General features: G+C 49.6%; 1 protein-coding gene and 1 long non-coding RNA gene across 3 annotated transcripts in view; both read right to left on the reverse strand.

Moving 5' to 3' along the window:
• The window catches only part of TRAF1 (TNF receptor associated factor 1), a 32,788-nt gene extending 14,961 nt beyond the window's left edge, over positions 1-17,827 (reverse strand). Inside the window, exons 1-7 of one of the 2 annotated variants that reach the window (XM_074395250.1) lie at positions 17,638-17,827; positions 14,973-15,558; positions 14,682-14,818; positions 14,070-14,438; positions 12,354-12,441; positions 2,031-2,096; positions 1,106-1,516 (exon numbers count right to left, since the gene is read on the reverse strand). In XM_074395250.1, the coding sequence (XP_074251351.1) occupies positions 1,106-1,516; positions 2,031-2,096; positions 12,354-12,441; positions 14,070-14,209 (705 nt within the window). In that variant the 5' untranslated portion in view covers positions 14,210-14,438; positions 14,682-14,818; positions 14,973-15,558; positions 17,638-17,827. The remainder of the gene's footprint in view (positions 1-1,105; positions 1,517-2,030; positions 2,097-12,353; positions 12,442-14,069; positions 14,439-14,681; positions 14,819-14,972; positions 15,559-17,637) is intronic. The other variant, XM_010335892.3, reaches the window with a different exon arrangement.
• On the reverse strand, positions 2,507-9,749 carry LOC141583776 (uncharacterized). The gene is made up of 3 exons (XR_012516669.1): positions 9,692-9,749; positions 6,324-6,371; positions 2,507-5,481 (listed from the first exon to the last, which is right to left on the reverse strand). It is a non-coding gene; the product is annotated as an uncharacterized LOC141583776 (long non-coding RNA).
• Positions 17,828-18,572: the final 745 nt, after the last annotated feature.

The following is an 18,572-nucleotide window of genomic DNA, read 5'->3' on the forward strand; positions in this document are numbered from 1 at the left end:
CATGTAGAAGTAGAGCCAGGAAGTTTGTGGGTGAAATGATGACACAATTGTGGCTTTCAGGGAGCCCACTTTTTAACTGGGGCAAGAGTTACATAAACAAAGTCTCAGCCACTCCAACTCAGCGCCTGGCTCTTCTAATAGATTTCCCCAATAAAATGGAAAGAATACAAATTTATTCTTGAGTGTGTTCAGGTAGGGAAGCCATGAATGGAAATGAGCGTCCTTAAAGAAAATTTAATCCTTAATTTTACTGATGGGGAAGCTGAGGTCCCAGAGGGAAAGTGACTTACTCAGACCCACACGGCAGGTGGCTCTGAGCACCTGCTGTAACGGTAACCGCGAATGGTGAGGCAGATAATGGTAATGGTGAAGGAGGAACTAAAATCCAGGCCCAACTCGACATGAGACAATGATGTAATGTTAATGTTACTGCAAAAGAAGCAACATTAGAATGGTGATTGGCTACATTAAGGAAAGTATAAGCTCTAGAATAAAGGAGGAGACAGCCCTGCTGGAGCAAGAACTGTCAATAGTGGATTATCTGGAGTCAGCCTGGGACCACACTTTAAGCATATAGAATTCTTTAGAGGCTGAGCCAGAGAATAGGAGGGCAATGTGAAGCAGCGTGCTCTGAGAAGAGGTGAAGGCACCAGGGCTTTTAGTCCGAAAAGGGAAGCACTCAGATAGGACAGAATCCAACTCTATGTCCCTGAAGTTGTGGGGACTAGAAGGTGGAGTTGTCTTGTGGGCCCTGAGGGGCAGGTTCAGGAACAATGCAGGGAAGAGACAGAGTGGCCGATTTTAGCTTAGTGTAAGGAAGTACTTGCTAATAGTGGAATATGTCCTGCAATGGAATGATCTGCTCAAGGAGGTGGTGTCTTATCACAAAAGTTCAAGCAAAGGAACTGAAGCACTGGATGGGGGGGCGTGACCTTGAGCTTCTAACTCAGTGCTCTTCCTGAAAGGGTGTGGGAGAAAGGGGAGATACGCTTTGATGGAGCGACTGCTTTAAGCAGGATGAATGATTAGGAAGAGGCTGTCTGCTGCTCTGGAGTCAGGATGGGGCTCAGCCAGGCTTGAAAGCAAACTTGCCTCTTACACTCACCCTCTGCTCCAAGCTCACAATGCGCTCGCGGTCCAGCTGGCTCTGGTGGATGGAGGTGGCCAGGGCCAGGTGGGAAGCCTCCACCTCCTTGTTGAGGACAGCAACAATGTTCTCAAACACACGCAGCTTCCCCTCCAGCTCAGCCAGAAGCTTCTCCTTCATGAAGTGCTGCAGGGCCAGCTCCTCCTGGCTCTCGGAGCAGGGTGCCCGGTAGCAGTCTACCTCCAGGTCCCCTGCCACTTCCACAGCCGCCTGCAGCTGCAGGTCTGACAGGTTCTGCTCCAGGGCCATGGGCCCAGACTCTAGGCCAGAGCCCAGCCGGGCCTTCCACTGTTTCATGAACCCCAACAGCAGGTTTAGGTGCGAGGTCTGGTAGGTGAGCTCATGCTCTTGCATGGACTGTGGGCTTCCCTGCCAAGAGAGTGGGGCTGATCAGTGTAAACAGTGGAGGGAGGACAGGGGAGCAGCAGAGAGCAGTGGAGAGCCCTGCTATCAAAAATCACCAAGGAAAGTCAGATCCATTCACCCAGCAAAGAAGAGTGGCTTTCTGTACAGTGGGAGGGATTGAGGAGGAAGATCCTGGCATTAGACATGCCCATGATGAGCCATATACATCGCAGCCTCTAATTCTGCCCTGCCCTGGAGTGCAAGGGTGATTCAGGACCATGGAGAGAGGCGGCAGAGGTCGGGTGGGGGTCATTTTAGTGATGTTCTGCCAGTGCTTAGGTGAGACATTAAGAAGAACTTCCCTGAGTACTATGATGACTTAATAGTAGGATCTGATGCTTGGGAAAGTCATTAGTAAAAGGGACATCCAGATGAGTGGGCTGATGTTATGGGAAAATCCTGGAGGGGCTGCAGTGGGGAGACCCAGAGGTCCAGAACCGTAGTGGACAGATCTCCTTTCTCACACTCAGATTCTTACCTTGAAGGAGCAGCCGACACCTGCAAAGGGGCACCCAACTCCAACCTCAGCCACCTCTGGGTGAGCCTGGAAATAATAATCACGTCACTGAATGTTATAGCGATCCCTGTGGCTACCCTGGGACCTCTCTGCAATATACCAGGATCCATCAAGGCAGGAGATGAGTTGGGCCACACAGCTTTGCAGATGCTGTTCCCTCTGGCTATCTCCTTTCCACTCTTCGAGCTTCCACTCTTTGACGACTTTCCTTCAAACCAGGACCTGGGCCCCGACTGTGATCCTGGGTAGTACTGCTGTTTCTCCTGTCAGGGCATGGTCCACACAGCTCCGTAACCGTTACTCACTCTCTGGTTGCCCTGACTGGTCGGAGGGGCTCTGTGAGGGTCGTGGTGCATTCCTAGAGCTGAGGGCAGTGCCTGGCACAGCGGAGACACTCAGAACACACTGGCTGCTCCCTCCTCCTGAAGCCTGTGGGGAATCGTGTGCACACAATTCCCATCTGCGCCCCTCCTTGGCTGTCTATCCTTGACTGAGGTGCGTCCACTCTGCACAACTTTCCCTTCCAGATAACGTCCAGCCGAGGGAAGGGACACAGAGGGGTCTTCAGTACTATTATAATAGCAATTTGACCCCACTGTTAGCCTATTTAGGTCCGAAGCATTTACCAAATGCTTTCATGGCCGTAATTCTTCCCAGGGCTCCTTACAGCACGGTGGGGAAGAGAGGCTGGGTTTTTACTCCTATTTTACTTATGAAAAAACTGAGGCTCACAGAAGGGAAGGGGTTTGCCCAAGGAGGCAGAGCTGGGAGGTGGCATAGCCACAGGGCCCCTCCCACGCACATCACTACCTCTTAACAGGAGTCAGCCCAGGAGAGACGGGAGCAAAGCTTTTCCAAAACATATACAGTCATGCAACAGGAATACGTTCTGATAAATGTGTCATCATTGTGTGATCATCATAGAATGTATTTACACAAACCTGGATGGTATGCCCTGCTACACACTAAAACTCTGTGATAGCCTATTGCCCCTAGGCTACAAACCTGTACAGCAAGTGACTATACTGAATACTGTAGGCAATTGTAACATGATCCCATGTGTATCTAAATATATCTAAACATAGAAAAAATACAGTAAGAATACAGTACTATACTCTTCTGGGACCATCGTATATGCAGTCCAGTGTTGACTGAAATGTTATGTGGCACATGACTGCATCTTCAAAACAGCTTGTATCCAGAATATATAGAGAACTCTTACAGTCTAATAAGAAGACAAATGACCTAATGAAAAATAGGCAAGGCCAGGCTCAGTGGCTTAACACCTGTAATCCTAACACTTTGGGAGGCTGAGGCAAGAGGATTGTGCTTGAGGCCAGGAGTTCAAGACCAGCCTGGGCAACATAGTAAGAACTCATCTCTACTTTAAAAAATTTAAAAATTAGCCACGCTTGGTGGTGTGTACCGATAGTCCCAGCTACTTGGGAAGCTGAGGTAGGAAGATCGCTTGAGTCCAGGAGTTCAAAGCTGTAGTGAGCTATGATCACATCACTGTACTCCAGCCTGGGTTGCAGAGAAAGACTCTGTCTCTCTTGGGAAAAAAAAAAAAGCAAAATAACAGATACAATCTATGAAAGTATCTTATAAAGTTAAACCATACTTACAAAATAATTTACTTATAAACCATACTTATGGTTGGGTGTAGTGGCTCAGGCTTGTAATCCCAGCACTTTGGGAGGCCAAGGTGGGCAGATCATGAGGTAAGCAGTTCAAGACCAGCCTGACCAACCTGGCAAAACCCCATCTCTACTAAAAATACAAAAAAATTATCCGGGTGTGGTGGCATGCGTCTTTAATTCCAGCTACTAAGGAGGCTGAGGCAGGAGAACTGCTTGAATCTGAGAAGCAGAGCTTGCAGTGAGCTGAGATCGTGTCTCTACACTCCAGTCTGGGCGACAGAGTGAGACTCTGTCTCAAACAAACAAACAAAAAAACCATACTTAAAAAGTTGTCATACAATCCACACATTTCACTCCTAGGAACTTACCTAAGAGAAAGCAAAACATAATGTCGCACAAAGATGTGTATGTGAGTGTTCGTGGTGTCTTTGTTCAAAGCAACCCAAATGTGTCATCAGCTGGTGAGTGGATAAACAAATTGGTCTGTATATACTACAGAACAACCAAATGGAATTAAATACTGGTAACATGGATGAACCTCAAAAACATTATGCTAAGTGAAAGAAGACAACACCAAAGACTACATATTACCTGTTTCCATTCTTACAAGCTTCTGGAAAAGGCAAAACTAGAGTGACAGTAAGTAGATCGGTGGTTGCCTGGAGCTGTGGGTAGGGAGGGGAGTGACTGTGCAGGAAAAGAAAGCAGCTTTATCCTGTGCAGAAACGTTTACCACTTGATTGTAGGGGAGGTCACGTGATTATTTACATTCATCAAACTGTATACTAAAAATGAGTGAGTTTTATTGCATATAAATAATACCTTGATTCTATAAGCACTGTTTTTTTTTTCTTGAGAGAATAATCTCATGGAACCACGTGAAAGGGGATTTGGATGAAAGCAGGGGAAGACAGAGGTCTTTTGGACTGAGCAAATACAAAAAGCCGCACTAGTTATTATTCTTTAAAAGTAACATGAGCAGAGAGCTGTGGGCTTAATGAGTACAGTTGGTTTGGGACACAGACAGAACGTAGCCCAGCAAAGGCCACCCTGACCCCCTCCCCCAACTGCCCAGGGCTTCAGGGACAAGTTGTTCCCAACAAAGAATAGAAAACAGATGTTTTATGGAGGGCAAGCAGAGAGCGGCCTTGGCAGGGAGACCGTGCTGGCTTTGGGAAGTCTGTGGTGATGAAACCTCTCCCAACATGTAGCTTTTGACACATGAGAACAGTGGAGGAACTGATGCTAGGTGTGGACCTGGCTCCTGGGCGAATACACTTGGGGCAACCTCTCCGGTCCCACCACTTCCCACAGGTCCATGATCCAATCCTCCGTGGTTCTAAGGATTGAAGCTTGATGGGAGAGTCATTAAAGGGATAAGAACGTGAAAATGATCAAGCTCAGAGTGAAATTCCAGACATCACGCTGCAGGTGGAAGGGATGTGTCTTTCAGCAGCGGAGCGTTCCTGGTGTTGTGTAAACAGCAAATGCTTGTTTCAGGGAGTAAAATGCTATACAAATGTAGGGGCATCCTTCTGTGATGTGTGTACAGATGTGGACTCTGATGAGCCTTGAACAGCTGCTGGAGGAAAGGGCAGGGTGACTTGAGAGGCTTTTCCATTATCATTATTCATTCCTTAGAGTGCACGGGAGTTCAGGGTATGGCCTCCAGAGCCAGCCTTTTGGGGTTCAGAGCTTGTTTCTGTCATTTCACATACTAGCTTTGCGGCCTGAGGATAGTTATTAACTTCTCTGTGCTGCAGTTTCCTCATCTGCAAAATAGGGATAATAATAATATATATCCCCCTTATAGGGTTATTGTGAGGATTAAATGAGATAATACATATAAGCACTGCACTGGTGTTAGTTACCTATTGCTGCTGTAACAAAATACCACAAACTTAATGGCCTAAAACAACACAGCCTTATTATCGTATAGTTCTGGAGGCCAGAGGTCCTAACATGGAAACGTCAGCAGGACTGTATTGCTCCTGGGGGCCCAAGGGGAGAATGGCTTCCTCCCTTTCCCAGCTTCTCAGGGCTGCCTGCACTCCTCAGCTTGTGGTCCCTTCCTCCATCTTCAAAGCCAGCAGTGCAGCATCTCCCCTTCTGTCTGATTCTCATCTCCCTCTTCTGAGGACCCTTAGGATTACCTTGGGCCGGCCTGGATAATCCAGGGTCATCTCCCCTTCTCCAAATCCTTAATTTAATCGTGTCTGCAGAGTCTCTTTTGCCGTTCAGACTCAGCATCCCCCACCCAAATCATATGTTGAAATCGTAACCCCCCGTATCTCAGAAGATGGCGATAGGGCCTTTAAAGAGCTAATTAAATAAACATGAGGTCATTTAGGGTGGGCCCTAATCCAATGTGACCGGTATCCTCGTAAGAAGAGGAGATTTGAAGAGGGACCATGTGAAGACAGAGGGAAAGGATGGTCACATCAAGGCAAGGAGAGAGGCCTTGGAGGAAACCAACTCACCAATACCTTGTCTTAAGCTTCTGGCCTCCAGAAATGCGAGGAAATACATTTGTGTTGTTCACACCGCCCAGTCTGTGCCCTTTGTTATGGCAGCCCTAGCAAATGCATAGAGTCACGCGAAGTCAGGTACTCACAGGTCCTGGGGGTTCACATGTGGACATCTCTGGAGGACATTATTCTGCCTAACACGGTATTCAATAAAAATGAGCCATTATTAGTATTAGTAATAGTAATAATGGCTATTATTAGTATTAGCAATAATGGCTCACATTTATTGAAATTATTCAGTACTACTATTGAATACTTGTTGAATTCTACTAATAATAACACTAAGAATACTATTAGTAGTAATACTATTAGTATTAATTAGTGATACTATTATTCCTATGGATTAAGCACTGCCAGTCCCAGTCCCCCAAAGGCCGTCATATACATGTATCTCATTTAATCCTCACATCACAAACTCTTAACAACAAATTCTCTAAAACTCTATTTTTCCCACTGGATTTCCTCAAGGCGGTGAGAAACATCTCTAAATGAACAGGACCAAAATGTGTTTGAATGTTGTCCCATAGGATCCTAGCAGCAATCCTCTGAGGGAGGCAGGGCTGGATTAGTGTCGCCTTCATACCAACAGAAGCAGGGAATGGTTGGTTTAAGGCCACACCGAGCTCGCGAGCAGAGGAGCCGGGCGCACCTGCGCATTCCCTCCCATAGTTGTGAGCCCCTGCAAGGCCTGGTGCTGACCTGGCACTCGTGTAGACACTGTCCCATCAGATCCTCACAGCCATGAGGAGGAGGTTGGGGCTTTGAGCTTCTGCTTCCCTCGTGTCAGTGGAGAAGCCAAAGCCCAGGGGTGATCAGTGACTTGCAGGAGGCAACGGGGCAGCGAGGCGAGCCCAGGAGCCTGGAGTCCATGTGCAGGCTCCGTCCTCCCCACCACAGCCTCCTTGCCTGGGGTGGCCCCACCTCAGGCCAGGGACGGAGGGGACAGGAGAAGGAATCAGGAATCAGACTGTGTTGCAGGAGAAGAATAGGGCATCTGTCCTGGGCCAACCCTGGTACACGTCTGGTGTCACAAGTGGCCCCTGTGTGAATAGCCTTACTGCCTGCAAATTGCTAAAAATAAAGTGTGCAGTGGAATTTCCTCCAAGGAGGAGACAGTAACAGAGAAAACAGATCCCCAGCCCTGAGGGAACACTTGTTCTTCTGTCTGGGTCTGAGGAGTTGCTGGGTGTGTGGTGTTTCCAGCCACCCTGGCTACCCAGGCCTTTTGTGGTGGGGTCATAGTGGGCCCTAGTGGGGGGCCCCATTCTGAGACCAGAGGCCACCAGGAATGTGAGTGTTAAGAGGGTGTGGGGAGCATGAGTGCCACCTCTGTGCGGCCCCGGCATGGGACAAAGAGGATCTGAGCATGCCAGGCACTGCCTACTCCCACGCTGGGCTGAGGTCAGGGATGCCTGGAGGGGCTGCTTGGGCTCGGGTCTCAGCTGGTCACGAGGGGAGTCACACGGGGAGCTTAGTCAGTCTGCCACTGTCCACCCATTCCTGTCCTCCTCTGTAACCAGGCCAGTTAACTCTCTGTCAGCCTCTGCTCAGCTCAACTGCCGCCTCCTCCAGGAAGCACTGCCTGATTCTCCTGGTTGAAAGTAGTCTTGCCCATTCCTGTTTCTTCCATAGCACCAGGTGGACTCCTGCACTGAAGGGTGACCGTGTTATTGAAGCATATATGAAACATTAGGGAGAGGGTTCCTTGTGTAGAGGCAGCATAGAGAAGATGCCACCAGCTCAGGAGCCATGGGTTAGAGCCTGGCTTTGCTTCCTACTTGTTATGTGACTGGTCCAGGCACACCTCCTCATGGAGCCTCAAAATACTACCTATTGGTAAAACAGGGCTATGGCCACCACCCGCTGCACAGAATGTCATAGGATTGGAGCAATTACAGATGAACACTGTCAAGCTCAGAAGTGTAAGTTTTGGGGGTTTATTCCCAAGCATCACAGTTCAAGGAACACAGATAAACAGGAGCACATTTACCCCCAATGCACAGAGACTGGGGGCAGGACTGACTCATGGGACAGGAGGCTAGGTTGCCTTTCGTGGCCTCAAGGGAGACAGACTTCAGCTCAGTACAAGAAAGAGGAGAATGTTGCAACAGTCAGAGCCCCCCAGGGTGGGTGTGGTTGTTTCATGGAGTAATGAGCTCTCTGCCATTGCAAGGATACAGAGCCACGTAGCAGGAATCCAGTACAGAACAGAAATTGGACTAGACAGTTTAAACTCCCGTCATTTTCTGACTCTAGAAAAATGAAGGCATTACTGTGAGCTACTGGCATCAGATGTCAGCTTGCCTTTGACTTTCCTGAAAGGGCCTCAAAGGGAAGAGAGCAGGGGAAACAATCCATTTGCGGGTCCTCAGCACACAGGACTGAAGGTTATTTTCCAGCCCCTGGTCATCCCCTCCTTCACTGTCACTTCTAAGATCATGTCAGGCAAGTATCAAGTCTCTAACTAGGTCAACATTAATCCTTTAATACGCGCTTCTTACATTAGTTAATTGGTCCATGGCTCTGGTCACTTCTTTGGGAGATAATCATCTGATGAAGTCAGAGGCTGAGGACAAACTGATAAGCAGATGGCATGGGAAGTTCTGCACAGAGGGATGGCCCAGCCCTCTACGCTGCCTCCATTTCCCAGGTTGCCCCACATGTGCAGGCAAACTTAGGAATTACCACACATGCAAAAGGTTGACTTATCATCAGCCACTTTCCTGTGGTCAAAAGTTCCCCAAAGTTCCCATTGGGGCAAAAGTCAAAGGAGTCCCTGGTCCTTCCCCTATGTGGCTTTGTGTAGGTGATCAGATCATGACTACCACCCCACCCCAGCTTTTCACCCGAGTACAATGGTGACTCTGCAAGGTGGGGAAGCCACTTTGCAGAGAGGGGAGGGGGCTAATGTCTCTCAGAGGTCTGCCTGCATTCAAGAAGACTTCTTTGCTACCAAATATAGGCAGCTTCCTCTCCCATCCCATGGCCCGTCACGGTGCCTGTAATTCTACCATTAAAGTCCCTTCATTTGGCTTAAGGCAGCAAGTTTCAAACTGTGCCCTGCAGGGCCCTAGGAGTCTCCAGAACCCCTTAATTGTTAAATGGAGCAATTGACAGGTGGGAGCTCCAGGCTCCCCCTCCATCAGAATACTTCTACTTTCATCTGATTGAAAAAGATGAAAAAAAAAAGCCATTGGATTAAGAGGTATTAATATATCTATGTTAGCTAAGATTTACACAACAAATGTATATTAATTTTGTTAAGAGGAAAGAATAATACAAGCTAAAAACAATAATCCTAGAGCATTTAAGCAGGTAAGGGCCTTTTGCAAGTGGGGACAGTGGCCCACAGAGAGCTGAGGGTCTGTCTGTGTCTCACAGCCAGTCCACCAAAAGCCAAACAGGGAGGGTCAGGGAGTTACTCCACCAATCGGTGTATCATATTAACTCTTACCACGTTGCAGAGTGGAAAGTTCCAAGAACACGCATTTGATCCTTACTCTTACTCCCTGAGGAACCTGCGGATGGAGGGGCTGCTGAAAAGCAGATGGGAGAGTGCTCAAAACCAGCTCTGGGTGGGACAGGAAATTCCCCTGAACCTTCTGAATGAGAAGGACCAGGTCAGAGAAAGGAGAAGGAGGTGTGGACACTCGCCTGCCTCTGGTCCAAGGTAGGGGGATAGCTGCCTCGCCGGCACTGCTACTGTGATCTGGACATCACAGATCCTGGAAAGGCTTTGCAGAGCCAACTTAATATCCTCATTTTATAGATGCAGAAACAGGGCCTGGGAGTCGCCTCCACCCAAGCAGAGAGTTATGCACAACCTGGACGCTGGGCACAACCTGATCCCTGGGCCACACTTTACTGCAAGAAGAGGGCTTTGGCTGAAAGGAGCCAGGCACCTTACAGTGGAGGTAGAGAGGGTGGCTGGGCACTGAGACTCCTCTGTGGGTCTCAGGGCCCCATGTGTAAACAAGAGGATTTGATTTTGAGCAGCAACTCCTGCCTGTTTGGATTCATGGACCAATACAAGTGTGTTTTTTTAAACTGAGAGATTAACAAAGAGATTGCTATCTTTTTAATTTTACTTAGTAAAGGCTTTACCAAAAACTATCATCTACATTTACATTCTTTCATTTATACAAAGACATTTATAGGATGGACAGAATCTCAGAGTAAAGTCGATTTTATAAATGGAAAGAATTTAGTTTACATAAACTCATTTATATAATTGCCTTGTTTATCTATATTTTTTGAGAAGGAGTCTTGCTCTGTCTCCAGGCTGGAGTGCAGTGGCACAATCTAGATCATTGTAACCTCCGCCTCCTGGGTTCAAGCGATTCTTCCACCTCAGCCTCCCAAGTAGCTGGGACTACAGGTGCGTGCCACCCTGCCTGGCTAATTTTTGTATTTTTAGTAGAGACGGGGTATCACCATGTTGGCCAGGATGGTCTCAATCTCTTGACCTCATGATCTGGCCTGCTTCGGCTTCCCAAAGTGCTGAGATTATGGGCGTGAGCCACCACGGCCGGCCTAATTGCCTTATTTTTATCATTTTGTCATGAGCTGATGGGAATGGATCAGTCCTGGATAACACGTGGGAACCTCTGAGCTGGACATGTAACCTATGAGGGTCCTTCCAGCTGGGGAGGACCAGGGTTCTAAATTGTAGCTCCTGAAAATGTTTCTCTGGTCGATCACACTTCTAAAGGTGTCTCTTATCCCTAGAAGCGCAGTTTGGCAAAGCCCAAGAGGTGAGCTGACCATGGTCTCTCCCTGCCTAAGGGCAAACAGAGGCAGACAGAACCATCTACACGAGGAGTTTGCTAAGTATTTTTGTAAAGGGCGGGACGTAAATATTTTGGGCTTTGAGGTCTCTGCTACAAGTACTTAATTTTATATAATTTTCATGTGTCCCCAAATATCTTTTTTTATTTTTTGAGACAGGGCCTTATTCTGCTGCCCAGGCTGGAGTGTCGGGGCATGATCATGGCTCGCTACAGCCTCAACTTTCCCGGGCTCAGGTGATTCTCCCACCTCAGCCTCCAGATTAACTGGAACTACAGGCATGTATCCCCCCGCCAGGCTAGTTTTTGTATTTTTTTTTTTAAAGGTGGGGCTTTACCATATTGTCCAGGTTAGTATCAGACTTCTGGGCCCAAGCTATCTGCCTACCTCAGCTTCTCAAAGTGTGAGAGTTACAAGCATGTAATTCTTTTTTTTTTTTTTTGAGATGGAGTCTTGCTACGTTGCCAGGCTGGAGTGCAGTGGCTTGGTGTCGGCTCACTGCAACCTCCACCTCCCAGGTTCAAGTGATTCTCCTGCCTCAGTCTCCCAAGTAGCTGGGACTACAGGTGTGTGCCACCACGTCCAGCTAATTTTTATATTTTTAGTAGAGACGGGGTTTCACAATGTTGGCTAGGATGGTCTCAATCTCTTGACCTTGTGATCCACCTGCCTCAGCCTCCCAAAGAACTGGGATTACAGGCATGAGCCATCATGCCTGGCCACAGGTATGTAATTCTATGTAATTTGAATTCTAACACTTCAGAATTATAGGCATGTAATTCGGTAACAGTTTGTCATTTACCAAGGGGTTTATATTTGTTATTATAAGAACTTTTTTGATGATTATTAATTAGGCCTCATAACAATTCTGCGATGCAGAAAACATATTTACAGACAAGCTAGCTGTGGCTTGGGAACATCAGCAGTGCACCAGACCACACAGTGAGAGAGTAGCCTCACCGCGCCTCGAGAAATTACAGGTCAGTACGCATGGCCTATCATTCTTTTGATTTTTTCAACCATTTGAAAACATAAAAACCATTCTTAGCTCGTTGCTCAGGTGGTAGGCTAGAGGTAGCCCATAAGCCATAGTTTGTGGACCCTGGACTGGATTGCTGTCACCCTAAGTCTATTGCCAGGTGGCTTTGGGCAAGACGCTTCACCACTGTGAACATCAGTTTCCTCACTCCTTATAAAGCAAATTCAGTTCAGACTCAGAACATGGAGGGAGGTGCCTGCCAGCGGTGGAGCAGGCAGTTGTCTGCTCAGCCTCAAGCTGGAAAAATCAAGACAATGGACAAATACTTTTCTGTGATGGGCCAACATACCTTCTCCTGAGTGCGAAGCCGGCTTCCCGGGCTTATAGACTGGAGGTCTTCCCCTCTGCATTTGGGGCAGATCCGATCCTCGCCATTTCTGGGGAAACAGGGATGAAGTCCTGGAGTGATGCTCTCTAGCTCCCTGCACCACCCACTCTCCTGACAGCTCCAGAAGCCTGAAGCGTCAGCAGGTGGTGATCGCGTACGTTCACAATCACAGAGCCAGTTCCTAAATCGCAAAAGTGCTGAGCATCCCATGTTTTTCAGTGGTTTGCAGTGAGCTTCCTGGGCTGCCAAACCTGCCCTGACTGCACTGACCGGAAGCTATTATAGCCCTTACCTGTCCTGCTTAGTGTGAATATTTACAGGTTTCATTGCAGAAACATGAATGTGCTTGATTACAAGGTGCTGCCCCCTTCCCTGCCAGAAGAATTAGGTGATGCCCTGATTTGCTTTTCTAAAAAAATTCTGAATTCCAAAACACATCTGATGCCCGGGATTTAGGCAAGAGATTGACATGTGACTATATTTGCTCTTCTCATTTGGTCCTCCATTTGCTTTTGGTCTCATATTTTTAGTAATTAACAGAGGATCATGGCCTATTAGAACAAGAAGGGGCCTCAGAGACCAGCTGGTCTGGAGGTTCTTAATCAGGAGTGGGTGTCAGATTCTAACAGGTGACATCTGGGTGCCCGTGGTTTTTTTTGTTTGTTTTGGGGTTTTTATTTTCTCAGACAGGATCTCACTCTGTCACCCAGGCTAGAGTGCAGTGGTGTGATCTCAGCTCACTGCAACCTCTGCCCCCTGGTTCAAGCGATTCTTGTGCCTTAGCCTCCCGAGTAGCTGGGATTACAAGTGTGCACCACCAGGCCCAGCTAATTTTTGTATTTTTAGTAGAGATGAGGTTTCACCTTGTTGGCCACGCTGGTCTCAAACTTCTGACCTCAAGTGATCCTCTCGCCTCGGCCTGCCAATGCTCGGGTTATAGGCGTGAGCCACTGTGCCCGGCCAGCACCTGTGTTTTTACAAAGCTCCTGGTGTCTCTGACCCGATACTGAGATAGTCCATTTTACAAGTGAGGGAATGAGGTCCCAGAGGGCATGTGGATTCCAAGGTAGAGTGAGTCAGGAGCAGAGCTGAGTAGAAGTTCTTCAGGACTTAGGCCTCAGGCCTCGGCCTTCCAACTTCCAATCAGCTCCCTCCTCTGCCAGGTTTTGGAAGGATGGAAAGGGGAAACCAGGAGGCCCACCATCAGAGCCCGAGCTTGGTGGTAAAACCAGTCAAGCTCTGCTCCTCTGCCCCCCGGCTGGCCTTGCCACTACCACAGCCTCTCTTCGCTATCTCACAGCCTTCTTTGCTGACATATTTGAACTTCTCACTTGCCTGATTCAGCTTTCCCACCTTCTTAAGCTATAAAACCCCAAACAAAAGGTCATCACATGAGGCAGTTTAAGGGCCTATTTGCCAGGAAACTGTCCAAAGCTGACCTGATCTCTCTGTTAGGCCTCAGTGTCCTCATTTGTAAAATAGGTGGGAACCGGCGCCTTTCTGTGGCTTCCTCTCCAGAAGGGCAGTGTCAGGGAGTGTGAGAAAAGGTGTGGAAACGGAGGCCTAGACAAGTAAAGTCACCTGCCTGAGGTTGCAGGCTCCTCGGCCCATCACCCTCCATCAGGGTCCCTCCTGGCACCCACTTTCTGCCCACCCTCTGCTCCTCTATCACCTCACCTCAGGTTCTCAGAGAGACAGGCTGTGCAGCAGAGAGCCCTGGGTTCCTTTGGGTCCGGGCAGACGGTGGGAGGGCACCCAAAGGGAAACTCATTCTCATCAGGGGCCGGGCGGGGGCTGCTGCCTGAGCTGGAGGCCATCTCAGGATTCCAGGCTGGCCAGAGAAAATCCGTCTAAGTTCCTCCAGGGCAGAGGACCAGCTCTGTGGAGTCCTGCCCTGGGCTTCGCTCTCTGGTGAGTAGGAGTCACTGATGACTTTATCTTCTTCTCTCTGGCTTGTGTGGTTCAACGTCATAGCTGAGTCACAGCAGGGATGGAGCAGGAATTACCCTTTGTGGTGATAAAAATCCCCTGGATGGTGACTGAAGGCTTTAGGAGTGTCCAGTCATTTTTTATTTTAGAGTGAGAAAAAACAAGAGAGCAAGTCAGAGAAAATGAACCATGTCACAGACTCTCAGAATGCACAGTGAGAGTTCCCCTGGCTGAGAATCACAGGCTACCGCTGCCTTCCCCACCTCCCTGGGCACGTTGGAGGAGGGTGCCACAGCTGGCCCCTGGTCTGTGTTTCCTGGCACCTTCGAGCAGCCTGGAATTCTCAGTGGGGGTGCTCACCTTCCTAGTGGAAATCCCCAGGGTGTTGGAGGCAGGTCCAAAAGTTTAAGTTGTAGGCGCTTTTACTCTGCTCTGTTCAGTGTCTGGGTAACCTCAAGGAGAAGTCACTTCCTCATAGTGGGTTTGGATGACCCATTCTGTAAAAAAGAAGTTGCAACAGGTGGCCTCTGGGCTCTAAAATTCTGGGACCCTATCTCTCCTGGGACTGAGGCAACCAGAAGGAGCAGGAAGGCCTCTGATGACCCAACGCCTTATGGCATTCTGAACAGTCACAGTGACACCATGACTCACCTTTGAAATCCAAGGCCTTAGGACCACAGACTCCTGAGGGCCCTCCCCGATCACCCCACTCAGGAAGTCATAGGTGGCTACATGCTCAGGTCAGGCGCCACCACGTCGCTGCCTCAAGGAGAACAAAGCACGAAACAAATACAAGATCCACGTTCGCAGGAAAAGTTCAGCTTGAGAACGATGGCTCCTGCATGTCTACTGTGTGCTGGGCAGCAGTTTACGGGCAAGGAATTCTTCTGCAGCCGTATATACGGTCAGAGAAGCAAGACGCCTGATCCAAAGGCACACAGCTCCTTTGGTGGTGGAGTGGGATTCACACCAGGGCTGTGGGGCCCCAAGCTCTGTGTGCCTGGGATGGAGATGACAGTACGCAGCTCCTGTTTCATCTCTCAAATGGAGAAGATGGTCCCTACACATCTTTCCATCCTGCTGGGCTGATACACAGGTTTTGCAAAGTTTCATGATGGTTTCAAATCATGGGTTTGAAGGTCAGACAGAGCTGAGTTGGGATTCTTGGTCCACCACTTACTGACAGTGGCCCCTGGGACAAGGTCCTCTTAACTTCCCTGAAGCTCATATTCTGCATCTGTAAAATGAGACAATCATACCTATTTCACCCAATTGTTGTGATGACTAAATGAGGTGGTGGATCAAAGTGTGGTGTGGTGTGTAGCCCAACTGAAGTACTTGAAAGGCTTTGACATTTGGCTCAGATGATGACTACAGCCCTTCCAGGTCCTCAGAGAAAAGGATTAGAGTGGTGTGTTATGCTTATACTGTGTTTTCACGTCTCTCAGCTGGAGGCTCAAAGGTTGGCAGGGCAGGTCATCTGACCTGAGATAAATTAAATTGCCCACCTGCCATGGCGTAATACCGGGGCAGACACAGGCTGGTGGCAAAGAGGGCACGCACGGCATCTTATGGCCGCAGTGTACATCAGAACCTCCACCCGTATAGCAAACGACCTCCAGACCTGCACCAAGACTATCAGAAGACACTCCCTTTAACTGTGTACCCCACACCCTCAAACTTTCCTGCAGCCCTACCTGTTCCCTCCTTCCCCTGGTTTGGGAGCAGGCACCCAAGACTTATCTCGCCATCTTTGGGTCTCTTCTCTCTCCTTTGGCCTCAGTACCACCCTCTACCTGCTCATTCCCACGGTCATCAAAATGTGCCCAAGCTGCTCTAATAAGAAAAGGTAAAAATAACTAGTACTACTTTTGGGTGCTGTGTTATGTAATTTTATGGACATCATCTCATCTAATTTTCACTCTGTGAAGCAAGTATTGCCATCATCATCCCCGTCCTACAGATGAGAAAACCGAGGCACAGAGAGGTTAAGTGACCTGCTCAAGATCTCACAGCTAGTGAGTGGGGCCTCCTGAACCCAGCGCCAGTCCTCTACCCACGCCTGCTTTCAAAGCACTCTTTACGCTCGTCTCCGATTTCCACATCGACTCTCTCTCCTCACTTAACGGTAGAACTTCTAGAAAATATTGTCTATACAGGCACCTGGATCGCCAGGGAACCATCTTTCCAAGTTTATACGAATGTTGAGTACTCCAAATGCACTGGGCCTGTCCCAGTTTCTATCCAACCAGCCCTCCTGCCGGCACCTGACCCGGGTCCCAGCCCTTCCTTCGGAATCCCTTCCTTTCCCCGGCTTCCCGCACCCTCTGCGGGGAATTCTCCCGTGCCTCTGGTGGCTTCTTATCGGTCTCCTTGACCCCTTTCTCTTCCATGCTGAGCCTCCATCGGCTCCATCCACGAGGAGTCTTTGCGTCGCGTGTCCCCATTTCCCACTCGTCCTTCGGAGCGCCCCTGCACCAGACCCAACTCCCCTGGGAAGTCTCCGTGGGCCGCCCCGAGATGAGGCTGGGCGCCCCGCTCTGTGATTCCTCGCGCCCGCCGGCGCCAGCACAACCCCGGCCGCCCGGCTCCGCAGGCCCGGTTGCCCGTCTGAGTCCCCAGCCCCGTCCGTGAGTCTGCCCAAGGGCGGCGACTGCCGCGTCGCCACCTCCACAAACCCAGCTGCGAGCGCAGCGCTGCGAGACGGGCAGCGCCGGAGCCCGCGGAGGAGGAAGGAGCGCCCGGGGCGGGGCTGGGCACAGTGAGTCCGGGGCGGGCTCCGCAGCCGAGGTTCCCGGTCCCCGGCCGCGCCCGGGGAGTCCCCGCCTCAGCGAGCGCGAGCTGGAGCGGGGCGTCCAGGGCGAGGAAGGGGGCCGGGAGCCGCCCTACGGTTCCGGCGCCGGGGTGCAGGGCCAGCAACCTCGGCGCCGCCTCTGCCACCGCCTCCCCGCCGCCCCGCCGGGAGCTTCCAGTGGGGTGTGGGGGCCGCAGCCGCGCAGGCGGAAACCCGGGAGGCAGGGCCGGGGCCGGGGGCTGCTCCCTGGGCCGCCCCGGGGCGGGGCGAGCGATCCCCATGCGGGGAAACTGAGGCTGAGGCCCAGGTCTGCGGCGCCACGGGCACTGTGTGCCCACGGTGAACTGACACGCATGGACGCCGCTCCTCTGCGTGAGGGGCTTCCGGCACCTGGTGCTCGGTAAAATGCCCCCTGAAAATACAAACACAAACCGGGAATTGGAGTCCCCACCCTGGTCCCCTTGCCTGCCCGAAATCCCAGTGGTGAAAAGGTGAAGAAGAGTAGCAGAACCCGAGTCTTACCCTTCTTGGATTTCTCCAGAGATCCTAGCACAGTGCCAGGCTGGCCCAAGCTTACTGGGTTGGAGCAATTGAGGAGGAAAATAAATATAAAATATTAATAAATAATAAACTTTGAACCAAAGTCTCAGAAATTATCCTAGTGAGCAAAGGAGCAAGCAGCCTCCCCTAGCTTAGTTTAGATGGCTCGCAGCTGCCGAGCTTATCTTACATTCCAGGCTAAGTTGTAAACCGTGTTTAGATAAAACGCAGACCCAGCACGGTCTCCTCCTTTGGTTATAAGACATCCAAGCATATCTTTATACCTGCAGCCCACAAGCATATTTCTGTAAAATCCTGTTTTTCCTCCCCACAAGACCTGGGAACGTAATAACCAAGTAGACAATGTATGTTTTCTCAAGGTTGTAAAACGTGTCACATGTCAATGATTAACTGTCTTTGTTTAAGCCTATTTCCTGCCTTGTCTTCCCCGCAGAGAAAATATATAAGCAAGGTATTTTCTTTGCTTGAGGCTGGCGGCCATTACTAGCAGTAAGGCCACTGTCAGCCAGAGCTCCAATAAAGACTTTCTCTCGTGTCTCTTGATCGCTCTGTTCTTCTCTGCTCAAATTTCCACAACACAATCAGTAAAGTGATGGTACTAAGGGGTTCCAGGCACTGTGCTTTTACAAACCGGGTATTTTAAGGAACCGTTTCTGGTTTCATTTAAACACACACACAGTCGCTAAGTCCTTATGAATATATAGTAATCAAAATAGTGATGGAACTTAGTGTTGGGGTAGAATTTTAGTTTAAAAGCTACAAACGACCTTTATTTTTGTAAACTACCAATTTGACAAAGGCCCCTTCTCTGTCAGACGTCTTATCTTAGTAGGACTGATGGAGGGAGGGGCGAGGCTGCCCACCTTGTTGGCTTGGTTTTAACCTCAAAGGCACCT

This window comes from Saimiri boliviensis, chromosome 2 (assembly GCF_048565385.1).
Source record: "Saimiri boliviensis isolate mSaiBol1 chromosome 2, mSaiBol1.pri, whole genome shotgun sequence".
NCBI lineage: Eukaryota > Metazoa > Chordata > Mammalia > Primates > Cebidae > Saimiri > Saimiri boliviensis.